This window comes from Delphinus delphis, chromosome 19 (genome assembly GCF_949987515.2).
Source record: "Delphinus delphis chromosome 19, mDelDel1.2, whole genome shotgun sequence".
NCBI lineage: Eukaryota > Metazoa > Chordata > Mammalia > Artiodactyla > Delphinidae > Delphinus > Delphinus delphis.
The window spans coordinates 48,069,915-48,087,670 of NC_082701.1; the positions used below are offsets into that span (position 1 = coordinate 48,069,915).

The window sequence follows — 17,756 nt, forward strand, 5'->3', positions numbered from 1 at the left end:
TACTTGCCTCAGGTAATAAGTGTCTCCTTCTCCCACTCTTTGGCTTGGTTGTGTCTTTGGGCTCAACACCCACCAGAAGGTGAACCCAGTTTTGGGGTAACAGTATGTCAGCTGTGCTCCACAAAGACCTCCCAGATGTGGCTCTTTCCACTCACTACTCCAGCCACTTCTGGATTTGACTCTTGTCCTCGTGATTCAGGATGGTGGCTAGAGCTCCAGCCATCACGCACACATTCCAGGCAGTGGGATGGAGACAAGGATGAAGAAGAAGAAGGCAAAGGATCTGCACCAGCTCTCTTTTAAGGAAAGTTCCCAGAAGGCGTCACATGACACTTCCACATACATCCAATTAGCTATAACAGTCACATGACCAGACCCAGCTGCAAGAGGAGGCTGGGAAATGCAGCTTCCATTCTAGGCAGCCACATACCCAGCCAAGAACCTGGGGACAGCTAGCTGACTCTGCCATCGAAAGAGAGGATAGAGGCAGGGGCAGAGCACTACTGTGTGCCAGGCTCTGTGCTAGGTACTTTATGCATCTTATCTTACCCCAACCTGAGTAGAGGCTATTATCATCCCTGACTCACAGAGGAGGCTTGGAGAGTTAAGCAACTTGCCCAAGGACACACAGTGACAGAGTTGCAATTGAAAACTATCTTATCCCTACACTCCAGGCGGACTGGAAAATCTGGAGAGGGTGGGTCCTAGGAGCTGCTGGAAGGAAATCTTTCAACAAAGGAGGGCTCAGCCAACAGTGTCAGAGGCTGACAGGCTGAGCAGGATATGGGCTGAAGTGTCTGCTTGCATCTGGCAACAAGGACTCCGCTGGTAACCTTGGCAAGGGCATCTAGAAGTGGGGGTAGGGGCTGCAGGCCAATTGTAGAGGGTGGGACCCAGAGAGAAGTGTAGACTGGTCTTTCTGGAATGGTGGTGGCAGTGAAGGGAGAGCAGGCAGAGCAGCAGGGAAATGTGGGCTGCGAGGAGGCAGGAGAGGAGCGGGAGAGAGGAGAGGCGGCCTCCAGGCTGGGTGAGGCATGATTTCCAGGGAGGAATCCTCTGCTCACTCGGGAGGGAAGGGGACTGGAGGTGCACAAGCAGGTAGATCTGGAGAAGGAAGGGAGGGAAGAAGAGGGAGTGCCTGTCTTGTAAAATCCGAGGGATGGCTCTTGGCCGGGGAAGATGGCAGGAGGCCAAGGGCCTGAGGGAGAGGGGAGGGGCTCGCCTGTGATGTTCAATATGGTAGCCACTAGCCACATGTGGCGAGTTAAATTCAAATGAATAAAATAAAAAATTCAGTTCCTTGGTTGCATGAGCCACATTTTAAGTACTTAACGTCCACAACGTGAATACTACATTGGGCAGCACAGATAGAGACTGTTCCCTCACTGGTGTCGGACAACACTGGTCTAGACAGAGCATGGTGATGGGGGTGCCCAGAGACCCTGCTTGGCCAGAGGGTCATGCCCACAGCAGGGTCCCTGGAGGATCCTTCCACACTGTCTCCAGTCAAGACCTTCCTCCCCTCTTTGGGATTCCATCCGATCTCCCTCCTGGGACAGCCAGCCCCTTCCTCACCCCTGCTTTCATGAGGCCACTCCTGGGGTCTCTGCTTGTCCCAGTACCGGGCCTTTCAAAGCCGGGGGAGGGGCGTGAGGAGGGTTGGGAAGATCTCCAATGATTGGGGCCGTGCCAGGACAGCGGACCCTGGATAGAGGTGAGCTGATGCCCAGCACTGCCTCTGCATAAGGGTCAGCTCACCACCTCCCACGGAGAGACCCAGAAGGATCTCAAAGATCGCTCAGCTCAGCCCCGTGTTTCACAGCTGCGGACACTGGGTTTCAGAGAGGGCTGGGAAGAAAGGGCGGAAGGCAGAGGTTTGAACTCGTTCACCAATCCTCTTATTACACTCCAGCCCTTGATTTCCCAGACCTTGTGTTCACACAGGGCTGGGCAGGCCCCGGGAGCTGGGGCTGGCTCACAGGCAGAGAGCCCAGGATTTGGGTGAGGCTCCCACGCCGACCAGAGGTAGCTGAGTAAGGATTCATCACTAGAAGGGGCTGTCCTGGCCTGACACACTTGAGGAGAAGCACATCCCCACAGAGGCGGGGTGGCATGGACCATGAGTCTGCGCCTGGGGGTGTAGGTGTGTTCAGATGGTTGTGTTTGCAGGGCCCAAGCTGTTCAAACACACAGTGTGGATGGGAGGGGGGGCTGTGCGTGCGGGTGAGTGTGCACGTGGGGGAGGAGTGCATGAGACACCGTGTGGCCTGTGAGCACACCACACACCTGCTCAAGGCCCGCACCTGCCAGGGGATGCCGGCCCCAGCTAAGTCTGATACCTGATCAGGAGCAGTTCTAAAACTTAGGTCCTGAAAATGACCTGAAGAGTTTGCTGTGCTTGCAGACCATGTGACCAGACGTGGAGTTTCTGGTCCCGGAGGTCTGGGGCGCGCCCAGCTGCTGGCACTGCTTTTCTTTTTTTTTTTCCTTTGGCCTCGCAGCTTGTGGGATCCTAGTTCCCTGACCAGGGATCGAACCCAGGCCCCTTGGCAATGAAAGCGCAGAGTCCTAAACACTGGACTGCCAGGGAATCCCCCGGTGCCAGCACTGTTGATAAGCATCCCAGGGAAATCTGGGGTCAGTAAGAAACAGGGTTCAAGCAGAGCTGTCCAACAGAACTTTCTGCAATGCTGGAAACGTTCCATGTGGTTCAATAGGGCAACCACAGCCATATGTGTGTATTCAGCAGTCGTAATGTGGCTATTTGAGGAACTGAAGTCTTAATTTTATTCAATCTTAATTAATTTAAATAGTCACCAATGGCTAGTGGCTGTCATATGGGACAGCAGAGGTCTGGAGACATGAGGGAGTAGGATGGATGGACAAGGGCCCAGAGGGAGAGGCATAAAACCTGGGGCCAGGAGTGGCTGAGGCTGGTGTGAGGCTCCCTTGGGGGCTGCAGAGTTGGAGCCAGAGCCCAGAATTGTGCAGGTCTCTCCCAGAGTCCACCCTGAGCTTCCGGCAACCTGGTGTCTGCCTGGCCGAGAGGGTGGGAGCGCTCCTGGGGAGACCCCTCCACCCTGGCTGAGACCCCACCAGGCTCCCTGCCTGCTGTGTCCAGTAGGAGGGGGGGGACAGAGGTCAGGATGTCTTCACGTTGTCCTGCAGAACCAGGGTGGAGCTGGTGGCCGCAGGGTCGTGCGCCCCCTGTGTAAACATTGGGGGGATGAAAGTCATCCCGGGGGAAGCAGCTGGTTCCCCGGCACAGACATGCAGGCCTGGGGCCTCTGCAGGGCTGGCTCCGGGAGTTCTCTTACCGGCCCTGGCCCCATGTCCTCCGCGTACTTGAACTTCTTCTGCTTGTAGTAGTGCCTCCTGGGCAGGATGTGGAGCAGCAGCAGATCGCAGAGAACCGTGGCCTGAGGGGCGGCGCACGGGAACCTGGGGGTGGGGACAGGACCCTCCACTCCCCACCTCTGTCCTGCCCCAGCTCTGGGCCCCAGTTTCCTCAGACATACTGTGTGCGGGTCTAGGGAGGTGGGGTGGGCTCAGTAATAGGGAACAATTTCGGTCAGGTCTGGGATGGGAGACTTGTTGCTGAGGTGTGGAAGGGGAGGGCCTGACCCCGGCGCAGTGACCCCATGACCTCAGCACTTACCACCCCAAAGATGCCAATCCCAGAGCCAATGGTGGTCATGGTGGGGATGATGTCAAACTTGCCAGCCTGGTGGCAGGGCCCAGGGGAAAGAAGGTTAACAGTCAGAAGGGTCTGGTGGAAAAGGCCTTCCTCAGGAGCGCTGAGACTGGGCCGGGAGCAAGGGGCCTTCCCCACCCTCCACTGGTAGCTGGTCCCACAGCCTGCTGCCCACGGCTCTGGCTCTGCATGGAGACCCAGCTGCTGCTTGGGAGCCCTGGGTTTTGACCTTGACTCTGCCCTCCCTGGACAAGGGGAGACAGTGAGGGAGGTGTGGTCACAGGCTGGAAAGCCCTGCCCTCAACAGCATCTGGGTCCCTCTGTTATCAGATGTAGAAGTGCTGAATGAGGCCCATCCAACTTCCTGTCGCCTCTAACCACAGACACCCAACAAGCACCGGCAGGAACCGAGAGTGCGTCTCTGGCTACCCCTCACACTGGACACTCACCTTGCCGTCCACGAGGATGTCAAAGCGAATCCCAAACACCTTGAACAGGTGCCGGTAGTTGGTCCCATTCTCCACGAAGTGCCTGGCAAACCTTGGGGAAGGGGAGAGGTTGCAGGAGAGGCTGGGTGATGGAGAACTGTCTTGGGTCCAGAGTTTCCAGAGCATCAGGGATACAGGAGCCCTTAGAGGTCCATGAGGACAGCCCCGTGCCCCCCAACATTATATAGAGGGGGAACCGCAGGCCTCATTCCAGGAATGCTGTACTCAACCGCTGCCCTAACTCCTGATGTGGGCAATCTCCCCAGCCAGTCCTGGCCAGGTGGGCCTCAAGGGAACCGAGAGCCAGGGGCAGGGCTCAGGCCTCTGGGCTCGTGCTCCCTGCTTGGCCAATTCCGGGAGAATGGGAGTTTCCTAGGATCCGCTGCTCCCCTCCCGCGGACACTTGCTTGGCCTTAAGGGGTTCGGGGAGTAGAAAAGCCCGCAGGACGCCAAGGAAGGATGCACTGGTTGGGGGCCCGGCAGGCACCTGAAGTTGAAGCCTTGAGACAGTTTTTTCTCTTCATACAGCCCGTGGAACTCATAGACGGGTTTGCAGTGTCGCACATGCCAGTCCAGGTCACAGTGCCAGTCGATGGTGATGCCTACCACCCCGCCCTACCAGGGACACAGGCCCTCAAGATCCGGGGTTTAGGATCAAGAACTCCTGCCTTACAGCTGGTGCAGCTGTTTTCTGTCTGTTTGAGAAGAGACACTGAGAAGCTGCTTCAGGGTTGAGGTCCCATCACCCTCTCTGGTCCCGCCTCCCACCCATCACATTCCAGCTTTCTGACAGTTTCTAGAATACACCAGGTTCTTCCTACCTCAGGGCCTTTGCACAAGCAGTCACTCTCCCCCCCCGCCCACCACCATTCCCCACAAGGCTGGTTCTTTCTCATCCTTTGGTCACTTCTCCTGGGAAGCCTTCCCTGACCACCACCGCCAGTCTAAAATATGCCCTTGTGATTCCCTCTGTGTTTTCTTCTAGAACACGTGTCACTTTGTAACCACACATTTATTTTGTGTGATTATTAACGCATCTCTTCCAAGACTGTAAACTCCACAAGGGTGGAGCTGTCTGTCTCATTTGCACTGACTCCTGAGTCACAGCGCAGGAGGCAAGTAAATAGCTGTTGAATTAAAGAGGGAGTCTGTAAAGACATGGGGTGGGAAGAGAAAACCTGAGAAAGTGAAGCCCCTCTGGGCGAGGCAAGGATCAGGGACAGGTGGGCTGAGCAAGAGGAGAGTTGCGTGTGGAGCTGGGCAGCTAGGCGGGAGGCTAGATGCCTACAGACAATGGTGGTGGGTGAGAAGTTCCTACTGGGGGTGACAGGGAGATTTTTAGGAACAGGGGAAGCTAACATTCAGCTTTCTGGTCCTGTGTGTTGCTACTGTGTAAACCCCCTCCAGGGGTTGGCAAACTGAGGCCTCAGGGCCGAATCTGTTTTCACATTGCCTGTGGCTGCCTTTGCCCTATAGCAGCTAACCTGGGTGGTTGGAACAGAGACCATGTGACCTGTGGCCCATACTTATTCTCTGGCCCCTTAAAGAAAAAGTTTGCTGACCCGTGTTCTCCATAAAGGCACTGTGGGCGAGTTGTTTTGGTGTGTGATGTCACAGAGAGGGGCTGATTTCCATCCCTGGATCCCACAGGAGCGGATGATAAGGCTCACAAGGGAGCACGTACCTAGGGTGCCTTGGGCCAGGCCACCCTGAAGTGCTGCCCCGTGCCCTCAAGGCAATCCCGAGAGACTTGCACTATTACTGCTCCCATCTTACAGGTGCAAAAGCGCAGACTCACTGAAGGTAAGAGACTTGTCTGAGCCAGGATCTGAACCCAGTCAGACAGGTCTGTGCTCCTTATAAGGTAACGTTTCTCTGGGAATCCCACGTGACTGTGTGCATCTCAGCCTCCAGAATTCCCAGGAAACCTGGGCAGGCACAGGATTTCTCAGGGCCATGGGCCATGGGATTTAAGCTGCTTGTATCTAATATTTAAAAAACACTGGGCCCTCGGAAGACAGCCAAGTGACATCTGCCTATGGCCATTCATTCTGGGCACCTCCTCTGTGCCAGGTCCATGCCAGGCCCTGCTGAGGACACAGGCCTGAACCACAGGGGCCCCCAGAATTAGGGGATAGATCTATATATATGCTCGGCCCACGCTAGGGACTGGGTGCGGTGCGGGGGTTAACTGGGCCTGAAAAGTCTTTTTTGGCCTGATGATCTGGGGGCCCAGCCCTCCCCACTCGGCTGGCACCATACCTTCTCGGCCAAGGTGCTAAAATTCTGGCCTGACTCTTGTACCATATAGCCGAGCTTGAAAACTGGGCACAGTGGGTGCAAGGTCTTGTGATAGAGGCAGGTCTTCATGTAGGCGGCATCCACCTCCTCCACCAGGTTGCGCCTACAGGGGCAGACGGCATTGGTGGTGGCAGCATGCAGCTGGGAGGGCACCCACCATGCCCGGGAGCTCTGGGGACCCCTCCCGGGCCCTAGAGATGCCCCTCCCCTAGCCCTTGGAGACTGAAGGCAGCCCACCCCAGGGGCCCAGCCCAAGCTTCTGCCTCCAGAAGGAACTCAGCATGAGTGCAGGGTGACAGAAGTGACAGGTTAAGACCGGCTGGAGCAGCCTCCGAGAGCCGCCTGCATCTCTGCCCGCTTTTCCCACAAACCTGGTGACCTTGAAGCGTGGAAAGCTGATGCTGTTCTTGATGAAGAGAGTGAAGTTCTCGGCCTCTCGGAGAAGGGCAGGGCTGGAGGAGACGGCACTCACCCACTGCCCCCTCCCCAGGAGTCCTTCGTGTGCCTACCAGAGCTGGGCTTGGCGTGTGGGGCTGTGAGGGCCTATGGGATCTTCCTGAGTCATTGGAGGGGTGGGCATGCTGTAATGTGGACTCTCAGGCCCCTTGAGCAGAGGCTGGGGCATCTTTGGCCTGAGCTGCACAGACGGGGTGAGGGTGGGGTTGGAAGAAGGGGGGACAGAGCACAGATCCAGATGCTCCTCTAGTCTGGGCTGGGGACCCTGCTCCCAGCTCCCTGGAAGGACAGGGCATTACCATGGGATGTTGTCATCCACCTCCACGGGGCACCAGCCAAAGATCTCACACGTATGCACGATGTCGTTGAAGGCCACACACTTGCCTGTGCGGATGCCTGGAGCAAGGGTGGAACCCCTGGGTGCCCACCCCAAGCTAGGGGTGCAGAGGAGAACCCCCAGGCCCCACTCCTAGGAGCCCCCATTGATGGGGCGCCCAAGAGCAGAAGCCTGGCTGGTTCTGGGACAGGGGAGGCCAAGGTCAAGGTGGCGGGAGGAGAGAGAGCAGGAAGGACATCCTGGTGGAGGAAGCCTGGAACTGACAGGCTGTGGAGGGGGACAGGAGGAGGCCGACCTTACCTTGGGCCTTCCTTTCTGCCTTTCCTGGGGTGCAGCCACTATTATCCGTGCACGTGCCCCCTTCCGGGTTCTGGGGAAGGGGAGAGCTGCTGGCCCCAGGTCCCCTGGGTAGGGTCCTAAGAAGATCCCCCCGCCCCCTGCATGGCCCTAGGGTGTGGGGCAGAGTCTCAGACCCCTTTGGAATGACGCTTAATCACAGCCTCCTTCCCCCAGTCCCCTCCCAGGACCCTCTGGGCTCATGCCCAGCTGCCCTAGTGCTGATGTCACAGCAGGGGTAGGGGAGGTTGGGGCCTGGGGGTTGGGCAGGCACTGAGGCTCAGCATCCTGCTTGGCACACAGCTGGGAGGGAAGCCTCAGCAACCGCCAGTGGTGGGCCATTACTGGGTGTGAACTTATGCCTGAGATTCCACCACTGTGGTGCCGCAGGAAGCCTACCTGGCTTCCCCTCCAATGCCCAAGGGGGCCTCCTCTTCTATGTTATTTTCCCCTGTGGGTCCAAGAAGGGGGGATGGGCAACAGTCCTCACCTCTGCACAGTGGCCTTGGGCCTGCCGGGGGGTGGCGATAAAATTGGTCATGACCACAAAGGAGTTGTCCCCCTGGAAGTGAGAGGCAGGGGGAGGGGAGGGCAGGGCTCTGAGCTGGGAGAAGAGCCCCAAGAACCCAAGCACTGCCCTAGCAAGCCCCCAGAACCCACAGGACACCCAGCAGCCTCCATAACCCACGACATCAGACTGGGGTGATGTTATGAGGCTGCTTCTGCCCCTCACTCACAGGGAATCTGAGGCCCAGAGAGAGAGAGGAGCTAGGCTGGTCCCCCAGGGAGGTGGGACGGAGCCTAACCCAGCTCTGAGCCAGCAAGCCCTGTGGGTGGAAGGTACACCCCCGAGTCTGCTCACCTGGGCTGGGAAGACGTAGTCAGCCACATCCCAGACCTGGGGGCCCAGGCTTGGGAGCTTCGTCACAGCCAGACCCTTGAGTTTCACAGACACGCTGCTGATGAGGCCACTCGAGGTCTGGTAGCCCTTCTCATAGACAAACACCCACCTGCAGGGGGCAGAGGGGCCAGAGTTGGCCGGAGCCATTCAAGGATGGCATGAGGCTGTGGGCCACCGCCCCTTCCGGCACCAGCTGGACGTGTCAAGTCCTTTCCCTTCCCCTCCCCAGACGCGTCTCTGAGCCACTCTCCGTTCCTAAAGCTACATCTGGGACTGGAGGCTGGAAACCCTCACCTGCTCCCCCTGCTGGCCTGTGCCTAGGGTTCTACCATTCTTTTCACTATGAAAATACTCTTACTGGTTGGCCAGGGAGCAGAGCCCCTGAAGGTCTCTTTCAGAGCCTTTTCCAAGAGTAGCATTTGTTGGAGGCCAAGCTGCTTGGACTCCAGTCTTCATCCCTATCTCCTTCCTTCCTGAGCTCTTCCCGCTGAGAAACAGCAGAGTATGATGATGGCCGAGAGCCTGGCCTTTGGTGCCCGAGAGTCTGGGCTTGAATCTCACAGGCTGTATGAGGGTAAACTAGTCTCCGTTTAGGGCAAATCCCTCTCTGTTTCAGTTTCCTTGTAAAATGTAAACACTAATAGTACCAATACTACTTATGTTGTGAGTTAATGCCTGTGAAAGCACTTGGAATGGAAAGGGGCATGGGCTAAGCACTGTATGGACATTAGCTACTATTATCTCAGCCATGCTGGGAGCTCTTGGGGAGGGGGACTGACTGGAAGGGAAACCGGAGGGGCAAGTGGCCCTTTGAAGGGCTCACAGCATCTGGCCCCAGATGAGGCCCTTGTGGGTGTGGGTCAGGCTGGAGGTCTCCCAGCTTTCTCAGGAAATTCTGGCCTTCCCCTCCCAGCATCAAGAACCCCTGCTCCTCTGGGTTCTCCACTTCCAATCTGGGAGGTTTAGTGGGGTCAACCTCCCTCCTAGCCCCACAGTGGGGGGCACATGACCAGGGTTTGCCAATCAATGTTCCATTGCCCTAGCAACAGCAATGGGTCTAAGGATGGGCACACGACCCTGAGGAGTTTCAGCAACGCAGCCAGAATTTTTCTGGGAATTACTGGGAAAGAAACATCCTCTCTGTTGGGTGGCTAAGCAAGGTATGGTTAGTCATCTGTGTTACCTCACGGAGACAGCAAGCCTGAGAATGAAGCCAGCTTAGAGAAAAGCCGGGCCAGTAGATGGAGAGGGGCAGACTCCTGACAATGTTGCTTGAGCACCTGGATCCTGCCACACCTGAAGCATGTTGAAAAGTCACTTCTGGACTTCTCAGTTATACAAGTTAACAAATTCTTTTCCTTTATTTAAGCCAATTTGGGTTTGGTTTCCGTAGCTTACAAGTGAGAGTTGTGGATAATACTTCTCTCCAGGGTGTGGTCCCCTTCCTTCAGGAAAGAATCTTGGCGATTCATTGTAACTCTGTGTGTGTGTGTGTGTGTGTGTGTGTGTGTGTGTGTGTGTCTGTGTGTGTATGTGTGTGTGTGTGTCCATGGTATCCATCAGAGTGTGTAGCTGTGTATCTCCAGGGCAAACCTGTGAGCACACTTGTGGCTGTGGCTGACTGTGGGGAGGTGTGTTTCTGCCCCTGTCACCCCTCACCCTACCTTTAGCCCACCCGTCCAAAGCAGAGCTCAGAGCCCTTCTTCTGTCCCCCAGAGCTCAGGACCCATGACAGAGTTCTCCAGGCCTCCTATTCCCAGTCACCGCTAGCTCTCTGGGGGCTGTCTCCCTGCTCCAGGCTCCAGGAAGGCAGCCCACCAATGTCGTCCTCTCCCCTCCTATAGTCTACTCCTCTCCTTCTCCAAGCCCCCTCGACCCCCAAAGCCTGGTGCTGGAGCCCAGACAACCCCTCCCAAGCTTAAGCGTGGTCACTGCTGCCCCCTGCAGGTCTCAGATGGCAACAGGTGAGGCATGGCAGAGCCTGAGCCTGCCTGCTTGCCTCCAGCCCCGTCAGGGAGGGTGGGGCATCACCGATTCCCCCAGTCTCCTTAGGTTCCTTCCTCCAGGAAGGCCTCTGGCTCCAGGTCCAAGTGTGAAGTTGCTACTGAGGGGGATGACGGGGAGCTGCTCCGCACTCTGAACACGCTGCAGGAGAGAGAGGTCACCGGCCTGCCTCCTGGGCCCCCCGATCCCTGACATCCTAGTAGCAGCATTTCTCTCTTTGCTCAGAACCAACTCCTCACCGTATAGATAGAAAAACTGAGGCCTGAGGGAGTGTCCCTCCCGAGTCAGAGGCAGACCCAGGCTCGAGGCTCCCCAGCCCAGGACCCTGGCCCCTCCACTGAGTAGTCTGGCATCAATGTGTCTGCCAGGAGCCACACGGAGGCTGTGCCCTGGGGCTGATGTAGCCATTCCAGGCTGTGTCCGTTCCCAGGGGCTGTCAGTCCTGTGGCCCAAATCTGACATCAATGACCTCGGTTCTGATAATACCGGAATGACCATGGCGCCAGGCCTGTCCCTCCAAAGCCATGCTCTCCTTGATCCGGTCTTGTGGTCAACACCCCAGGAAGGCCACCAAGGGGGTCTGATGCCAAAGACACTGGCATCTTCAGAAGCCCCTCCCCTTCCAGAAATTCTCTTTTCCATTCTCTCCTCCTCATCCTCAGTAGTCTCTCTTCTTCAACAGCCCCTTGTGGAAGAGGCCACATGGTGGAGTGGCTGAGAGTGTGGCCTCTGGAGTCACAGAGGCCGAGGTTCACACACCAGCACCGCCACTCACCAGCTGTGTGGCTTCAGGCTAAAGACTAAACCTCTCTGAGCACTAGACGTCTTAGTAAAAGGAGGTGAAGGCACCTACCTCAAAGATGCTGATCGTTCCACAGATATTTACAAGCAAGGTCCTACCCCTCACTGAGCCGTGGGCTGGGCTCCAGGAAGAAAAAGAGTCTAGGTGATGGTGTGGAGGACGTTCCCATGAGTTCTTTTTAAGGAAATTAACACAGTGCTTGGCATGCAGCAAGCACATGATAAAATAATCCTATTCATTTACGGTCTCTGGTCCTCCTTCACCAATTCCTCCTTAAATGTCGATCTGTCCCCATCCTCTGGCTTCCATTCTCAGCCCAGGCAGAACCTTGTGTGTGCTGTTGCGGGCACACTTTGTCCCCGATTTTTTATCTCCACTTCTGCACTCTCCTCCGAGATTCAGTTCCACACATTCAGTCATTCAACAGATATTTGAAAAACAAACCAAAATTCTGCACTCAAAGAACTTATATAGGGGCTTCCCTAGTGGTCCAGTGGTTAAGACTCCGTGCTCCCAATGCAGGGGGCCCAGGTTTGATCCCTGGTCAGGGAACTAGATCCCACATGCCAGCGAAGATCCCGCATGCCGCAACTGAGACGCAGTGCAGCCAAATAAATAAACATTTAAAAAAAAAACAACTTATGCAAATGTTGAACCTCCAACTGTTTGGTGACACAGATTCCTCCCCCCTGCCCTGCCTACCCTCCCACCCCCCTCCCAGACATCTCATAGGTACCTCCAACTTAACTTGACCCTTTGGAAAACAGTCCGGAAGGTCCTCAGAAAGTTAAACATGGAATTACCATTTGACCCAGCAACTCCACTCCTAGAACCGAATACCCAAGAGAACGGAAAACATGTCCACACAGAAACTTATACACAAATGTTCACAACATTATTCACAAGCAAAAAGTGGAAACAACCCAAATGCCCAGCTAAGTGTGGAATTTCCATACAGTGGAATATTATTCAGCCATTAAAAGGACTGAAAACTGAAACGTGTTACAACCAATGTGGACGAACCTTGCAAACATGGTGCTAAGTGACAGAAGCCAGACACAAAAAGGCCGCATATTGTACGATTTGATCTTTATGAAACGTCCAAAATAGGCAGAGCAAGGGGTAGGGAGGCGCGACGGGGAGTGGCTGCTAAGGGGTGTGAGGCTCCTTTTGGAATAGCGCAAACGTTCTGGAATTAGATAGTGGTGATGGTTGCACAACTTCGTGATTACACTAAAATCCACCAACTTGTGTACTTTAAAAGGGTGAGCGTTATGACTTGTGAAATCTATCTCAAAACAAAACTTCAACCGGACCAAACTGAACGCCTCATCTTCCCACAGAACTTGCTTCTCTGGTGCCCTCATCCTGAAGGACGGGGCCATACTTGCCCCAACCCCCAGGCTCACAGCCTGGACACGGCACCCTCCCTCTCATGCCCCCATTCTTTGCATCCCTCCATCCTTCCCATCTCCCCTTGGCTTTCATCAAAGAACCCAGAGGGCTTCTTGTGGGGAGGCTGAGACACAAGAGGAGCTGGGGCAGATGCCGGGGCAGCTCTGGCGTGCGGCAGGGAGGACAGGGCGTGTGGCTGGTGATACAGGGTATAGCCTTGGGCCACGGGCTATTGGGCAGAGCACCCTTGGAGAGAGGCAAGACCAGGCTCCGGGCCCAGGAGGGACTGAGTTCAGAGCTGGGGCCCACACCGGGGCTCAGAGGTTCATCAACATGCAGTCTGCAGACAAGTCAGGCTGATGATTTATGTCTGTAAGTGTTTTGACTGAATCATCAACCTCTAAAAACCAAGAGATGTTCCTTTCACCCATAATTTCCAATTTCCCACTGCTCTTGAGAAGTCAGGAACTCTGGCCATGCTGGGCACATGTCCTGATGCAGCAACGGTGGGCAGAAGCTGAGCTGTGGCCACCCCCAGTGCGGGGCCCGCTGGGATGATGACCTGTCTTCCATGCTCGCTGCTTCTGCCTTGGCCTCACCCTCACCTCTTATCACTGCTGCCTCTTCACAGCTGTCCTGCCTCTGGCCTCCACCCCCTACCCCAGCACCTGCCTGCCCTGGGCCTTCCCCTGTTAGACACCCTTCCATGGCTCCCCACCACCTGCAGGAGAAAGCCCATATCCCTCAACTCAGCATTGAGAGGCCTGAGCCAGTGGCCCTGCTCACTCCTCCACTTCCTCTCCCTGTCTCTATTCATGCTCCCTCAGCCTAGCCCTAGTGACTCTTTGGGTGTTCCTTCCCTGCCCCAGGACCTTTGATCACACTCTGCTTTCCAGCAGAAGTGCCTGAAGCGAGGTGGGTACCCAACCAGGCTCCACCAGTCAGGACATTCCCTTTCCTTGGCCACAACTGGTTCTGGGATGGGCACATGACCCAACCACAGCCGATAAGAGATGGACCTGGGACTTTTGCTGGAACTCTGGAGGAGAAGACGCTTTTGTGCCCCAGGGCTGCTGGTGGCCATTTTTCCACTCTGAGGGCAGAGAGCCTGCCTGAGAATGAGGCCTCCACAGAGGAAAGCAGAGCTGAGAAGATCCTGGCTAGCTTCCTTGGAGAACCCAATGGGACCAACCTGAATTCCTCATCTTCCCATAGAACATGCTCCTGCACTCTCATCAGGGAGGATCCAGCCAGGCCTGAAGCCCACACTGATTTTTCAGTTACACAAACCAGTTAATACCCTCATCCTCCCTTGTTAACCCATTTTGATTGGGTTTCAGTCCCTAGGAACCAAGAAGTTCCAGCTAACTCATCCTTATCTTCTCTCTCTCCCCCTGCCCACCCTGTACCCCACCTCTGTCCCAGGGAACCTGACACAGGCCTAGGCACAAAGAAGATGCTATGGAAGTGTCCCTGGATGTGTCTCTCCCAGCAATAATTGGTATCTCTCCTTATCTCTGATTGGTGCACTCCAAGATCAGAGGCATGTGATTTCATGAGCTCTGTGTAGGGGTGCACAGGAGGCCTGAGGGAAAGCCAAGAGCAGGACTGCCTGGACTAGAGCCTCCAGGCCTTTGCTCAAGGCTGGTTCTACCACTGTGCCACCTCCTCCAGGAAGTCTTCCCAGGCTCCCCTCCCCAAGCAGCATTCATAAATCCCCTTGAGACCCTCCTGTGTGTGCAGCCAGAGCCCCCCAGACAGGGACATATCCCAACACACCTCTTGTATGGGCCTGCGAGGTCATGGATGACAGCTCACTGCCTGCACACCTCCAGTTACAGAGAGCTCATCACCTCCCAGGAGACAGCTTTAACGGCAAATTAAACCATCCCAATTTGAGATAAAAAGAGTGACATCTTAGCTTAGGCTGCCAGGGGCTCAGGTCCGCTCCCTCCACTTGCCCTTGACTTCCCGGAGGATTGTGACTGACAGAGAAAACAGCCTCAGTTTCCCTCCTCGGAGTCTGTTCGAGTTCTCAGCATCTCAGCCTCTCTGCCTCTGTCTCAATAATTCCCTCTCCATATCTGAGCCTCAGGGCCTCTCTCTTCATCTGAGTGTTGTGTTCCAATGTCTGTCCCTCTGTCCAGTTCTGTCTCTGTGTCTGCCCACCCCCCATCTGGACTATCTCTCTGTCTCTGGGGTTGGGGTGTCTGGCTCTTCTATGCTCCCCTCTGTGCCCCTGCAATGCCCACAGGACCAGACAGTCTGACAGACAGGGCCCTTGGGAAGGGGGGGCAATTAAAGAAAGGCCATCCCTCCTCAGAAAAGGGCAAATTATTGAGCCTGCAGATAATGTCTTTGGAGGGGGTCCCCTAACCCCTGCTCCGTGGAACAGCTGGGAAACTGAGGTCTGAAATTGTAAGACCAAGTGCAGGCTGGGTTTGGTCAGCAGTTGCGGGTGCCTAGCTGAGCGGTCAGTGCAGCAGTGGGCAGTGGCCAGACGAGGGCACCAGAGACAGCAGGAGTGGCGGCACCAGAGACAGCAGGAGTGGCAGCCCCAGCTGGAGTCTGGGGGTTGGTGGGTGTTTCCAGGGACTCTGCCTGCCTCCCTCTGCTCTGTGACTGGGGCAGGTCAGTGCCCCTCTCTGAGCATGTTTCCTTTCCAGGATATCAAGTCCAACTTTGGAGTCACACAGCTGGATTCAAGTCCTGGTTCAGCCTTTTTCTAGCTGTGAGAACCAGGCTAAATCATTCAGTGTCTCTGAGTCTCACCGACACTGAGGAGGCCACATCCATTTGGAAACTGAGCGCACTGTCTTGGGAGAGAGGAAGGGAAGGAGGCAGGTAGTGAGGTCCCCGTCACTGGAGGCATGTGTTCAGGACTGGATGGTGGCTTGGGGCATCTGCTGCAGCTGGAGGTGGGGTGGGAGGACTGTGCCTTTCCCTCTGACAGTCTGTTACCAACACACAAAAGGAGGTCTGGCAGTGCTGACCCGAAAGCAGAGATGGGGAACTATGGGGGCCACGGTGAGGACAACGTTCTCCCAGCCTCTTGGTGGGAGCGATGCGCTGGGCCTGTGGGCAAGCTCTCTCCCCGCTGGAGGGTCAGGAGTGTGGCTAATGGTGGAAACACATCGGGGCCCCATTAGAAGGGTTCTCAGAGCCCTTGTGAGGAGGGGAAGAGAAGGCAGAGTCAAGGCTGGGGATCAGGAGGCCCCAGTTCTAACTGGGCCTGGACGCTGACTTGCTGTGTGACCTGGAAACCCCACTGCTCCCCTCTGGGTCTCTTTCCCTCACAAGCTCAATGACACCGCACATATCAAACTGGTTTGTGAATAGTAAGGAGGCAGAGTCTGAAAGGTATCGGAGGGCTGGGTCGCGGCCCTGGCTCCACCCAACCAGGTCTGGGGCCTCGGGGTGGGGGGTGGGGGGCAGAGGGAAGGTTGTTTTGGATGTCAGAGGCCCTGGGGGGACCAGGTGGTCACTCGCCTCCTGGTCAGCCCGCCCTAGTTTGGTCTCACAGCAAAAACAGGGACACGGAGACCAGAGGGGCAGGGCTTCTGGGTGCCCCAGACCCCCCAGCGGGGGCTGAACCCCCTTCAGTGGCCTTGAGGCCTCCAGGAGCCCTCTGTGGAGTCACTGTAAGTGGACATAGTGTCCCTGACACAGGGGCGCCCAGCCCCAGGGGCACCCCCGGCAGCCACACCCGATAGGCTCGTGCCCAGACACACGAGGGCACGTGCACCCCACACAGAGCCCTGGGTACGATGCACATGCACCCACACACCACACACACGTGTGATCACATAAGCACCTGCCCAGACAGCCAGACCGATTTCAGGAAGATGGCCTTTGCGTGGCTCCCAGAACAGCAGCCCACAGGGGAGTCCCACCTACTTCTGCCCCTGCACCCCTGGGGCGGTGGGACAGGCCCCATGATGCCCAGAAAGGAGCTGTCTTCCCCGGGACCAGAACGGACCTCCCACCTCTGCGTGACATGCCACCATTAAGGCACCAGGTGTTCTGAATTTGAAGGTTTCTCTGCTCAGGTTCTGGAATAGACCAGGATGCCTTTACTTTAGGCAGGGCAGGTGAGCGCAGGGCCCGTCCCACTCTGGCCTGTAAAGTGGGGTGCGGCCTCCATCTCTCAGGAGCTGCGTGGCTTGGCTGGGAGGTCAGAAGTGGAAGGGCTCTGGCTGGGGCTGGCTGGGGCCCTGGCCTCTGACGCCCCCCACCCCTTGAGGGAACCATTAGCAGTGGGTCAGTTCCTCAGAGCCCAGAGGCTTTGCCTCTTGTTCACCACATGACCGGAGGCAGGGCTGCCCCTCATCCCAGTGTCCCCACCTAGGCAGCGGGTTAGCAGGCTTCCCTTCCTTCTGAATGGCACCTGAAAGGTTTGTCAGGAAGCGTGACAGGCCGTGGAGAGAAAGAGGGGCTCTTTGGGGTCATGGGAAGCATCAGCCTGGAGGACAGGCCTGGGTTGGGGGCTGGTGCAGGAGGGCAGCAGGGGGGGCGTCCAGACTCACCCAATGACGTAGACCAGAACCACGAGCTGGATCAGGCGGAAGATGACGCCCACCTTCTTGTTGCGCACAAGCACCATGCGGGGAGTGTCATACTCAAAGAAGAAGGCGGCCAGCTCGTCCTGGAGCCGCCGCGCCATGGTGGCCCAGCTGGGGGCTGAGAACCAAGCCCCCTGCACGGCCTTGGCTCCTGGGGTGAGCCAGGCGTCAACACCCAAGTCTACAGCCAAGTTTCTAGAGGTTTCCCAGCCCCTTAGGAAGAGCAGGTGGGAAAGGTGAGGCCAGAGGTCAGGAGTCAGAGGTCAGTTGTCAGCACTTGAGTTGGGAAGGGAGGGAGAGTCCTTGGGTGGTCAGAGCCGCTCTTGGCCCCTGGCAGGCAATGGACTGTGGACCAGCTGTGCCTGTGGACAAATAAATTCCCAAAGATAGGCGGGGGCGGGGCCAGGGGGCCACCCAGGCCCGGCCCCACTGCCCCTCCTGGCTCCGCCCGGGCCCTGCTGGGCCTCCGGAAACGGGAGC

At 56.6% G+C, this 17,756-nt stretch overlaps 1 protein-coding gene across 2 annotated transcripts; it reads right to left on the bottom strand.

The window, feature by feature from the left end:
- Window positions 1-2,822: 2,822 nt before the first annotated feature.
- On the bottom strand, window positions 2,823-17,544 carry P2RX1 (purinergic receptor P2X 1). Of its 2 annotated transcripts, none has more exons than XM_059998218.1 (12): window positions 17,241-17,544; window positions 8,475-8,622; window positions 8,103-8,174; window positions 7,577-7,646; window positions 7,239-7,335; window positions 6,855-6,935; window positions 6,445-6,586; window positions 4,670-4,797; window positions 4,144-4,234; window positions 3,659-3,724; window positions 3,318-3,375; window positions 2,823-3,207 (listed from the first exon to the last, which is right to left on the bottom strand). In XM_059998218.1, the coding sequence occupies exons 1-12, from the start codon at window positions 17,375-17,377 to the stop codon at window positions 2,834-2,836; spliced, it is 1,464 nt and encodes a 487-aa protein (XP_059854201.1). In that variant the 5' UTR covers window positions 17,378-17,544; the 3' UTR covers window positions 2,823-2,833. The 2 variants fall into 2 exon arrangements, with proteins under 2 accessions (XP_059854201.1, XP_059854202.1); XM_059998219.1 differs by having other exon boundaries at window positions 3,018-3,207; window positions 3,318-3,419.
- Window positions 17,545-17,756: the final 212 nt, after the last annotated feature.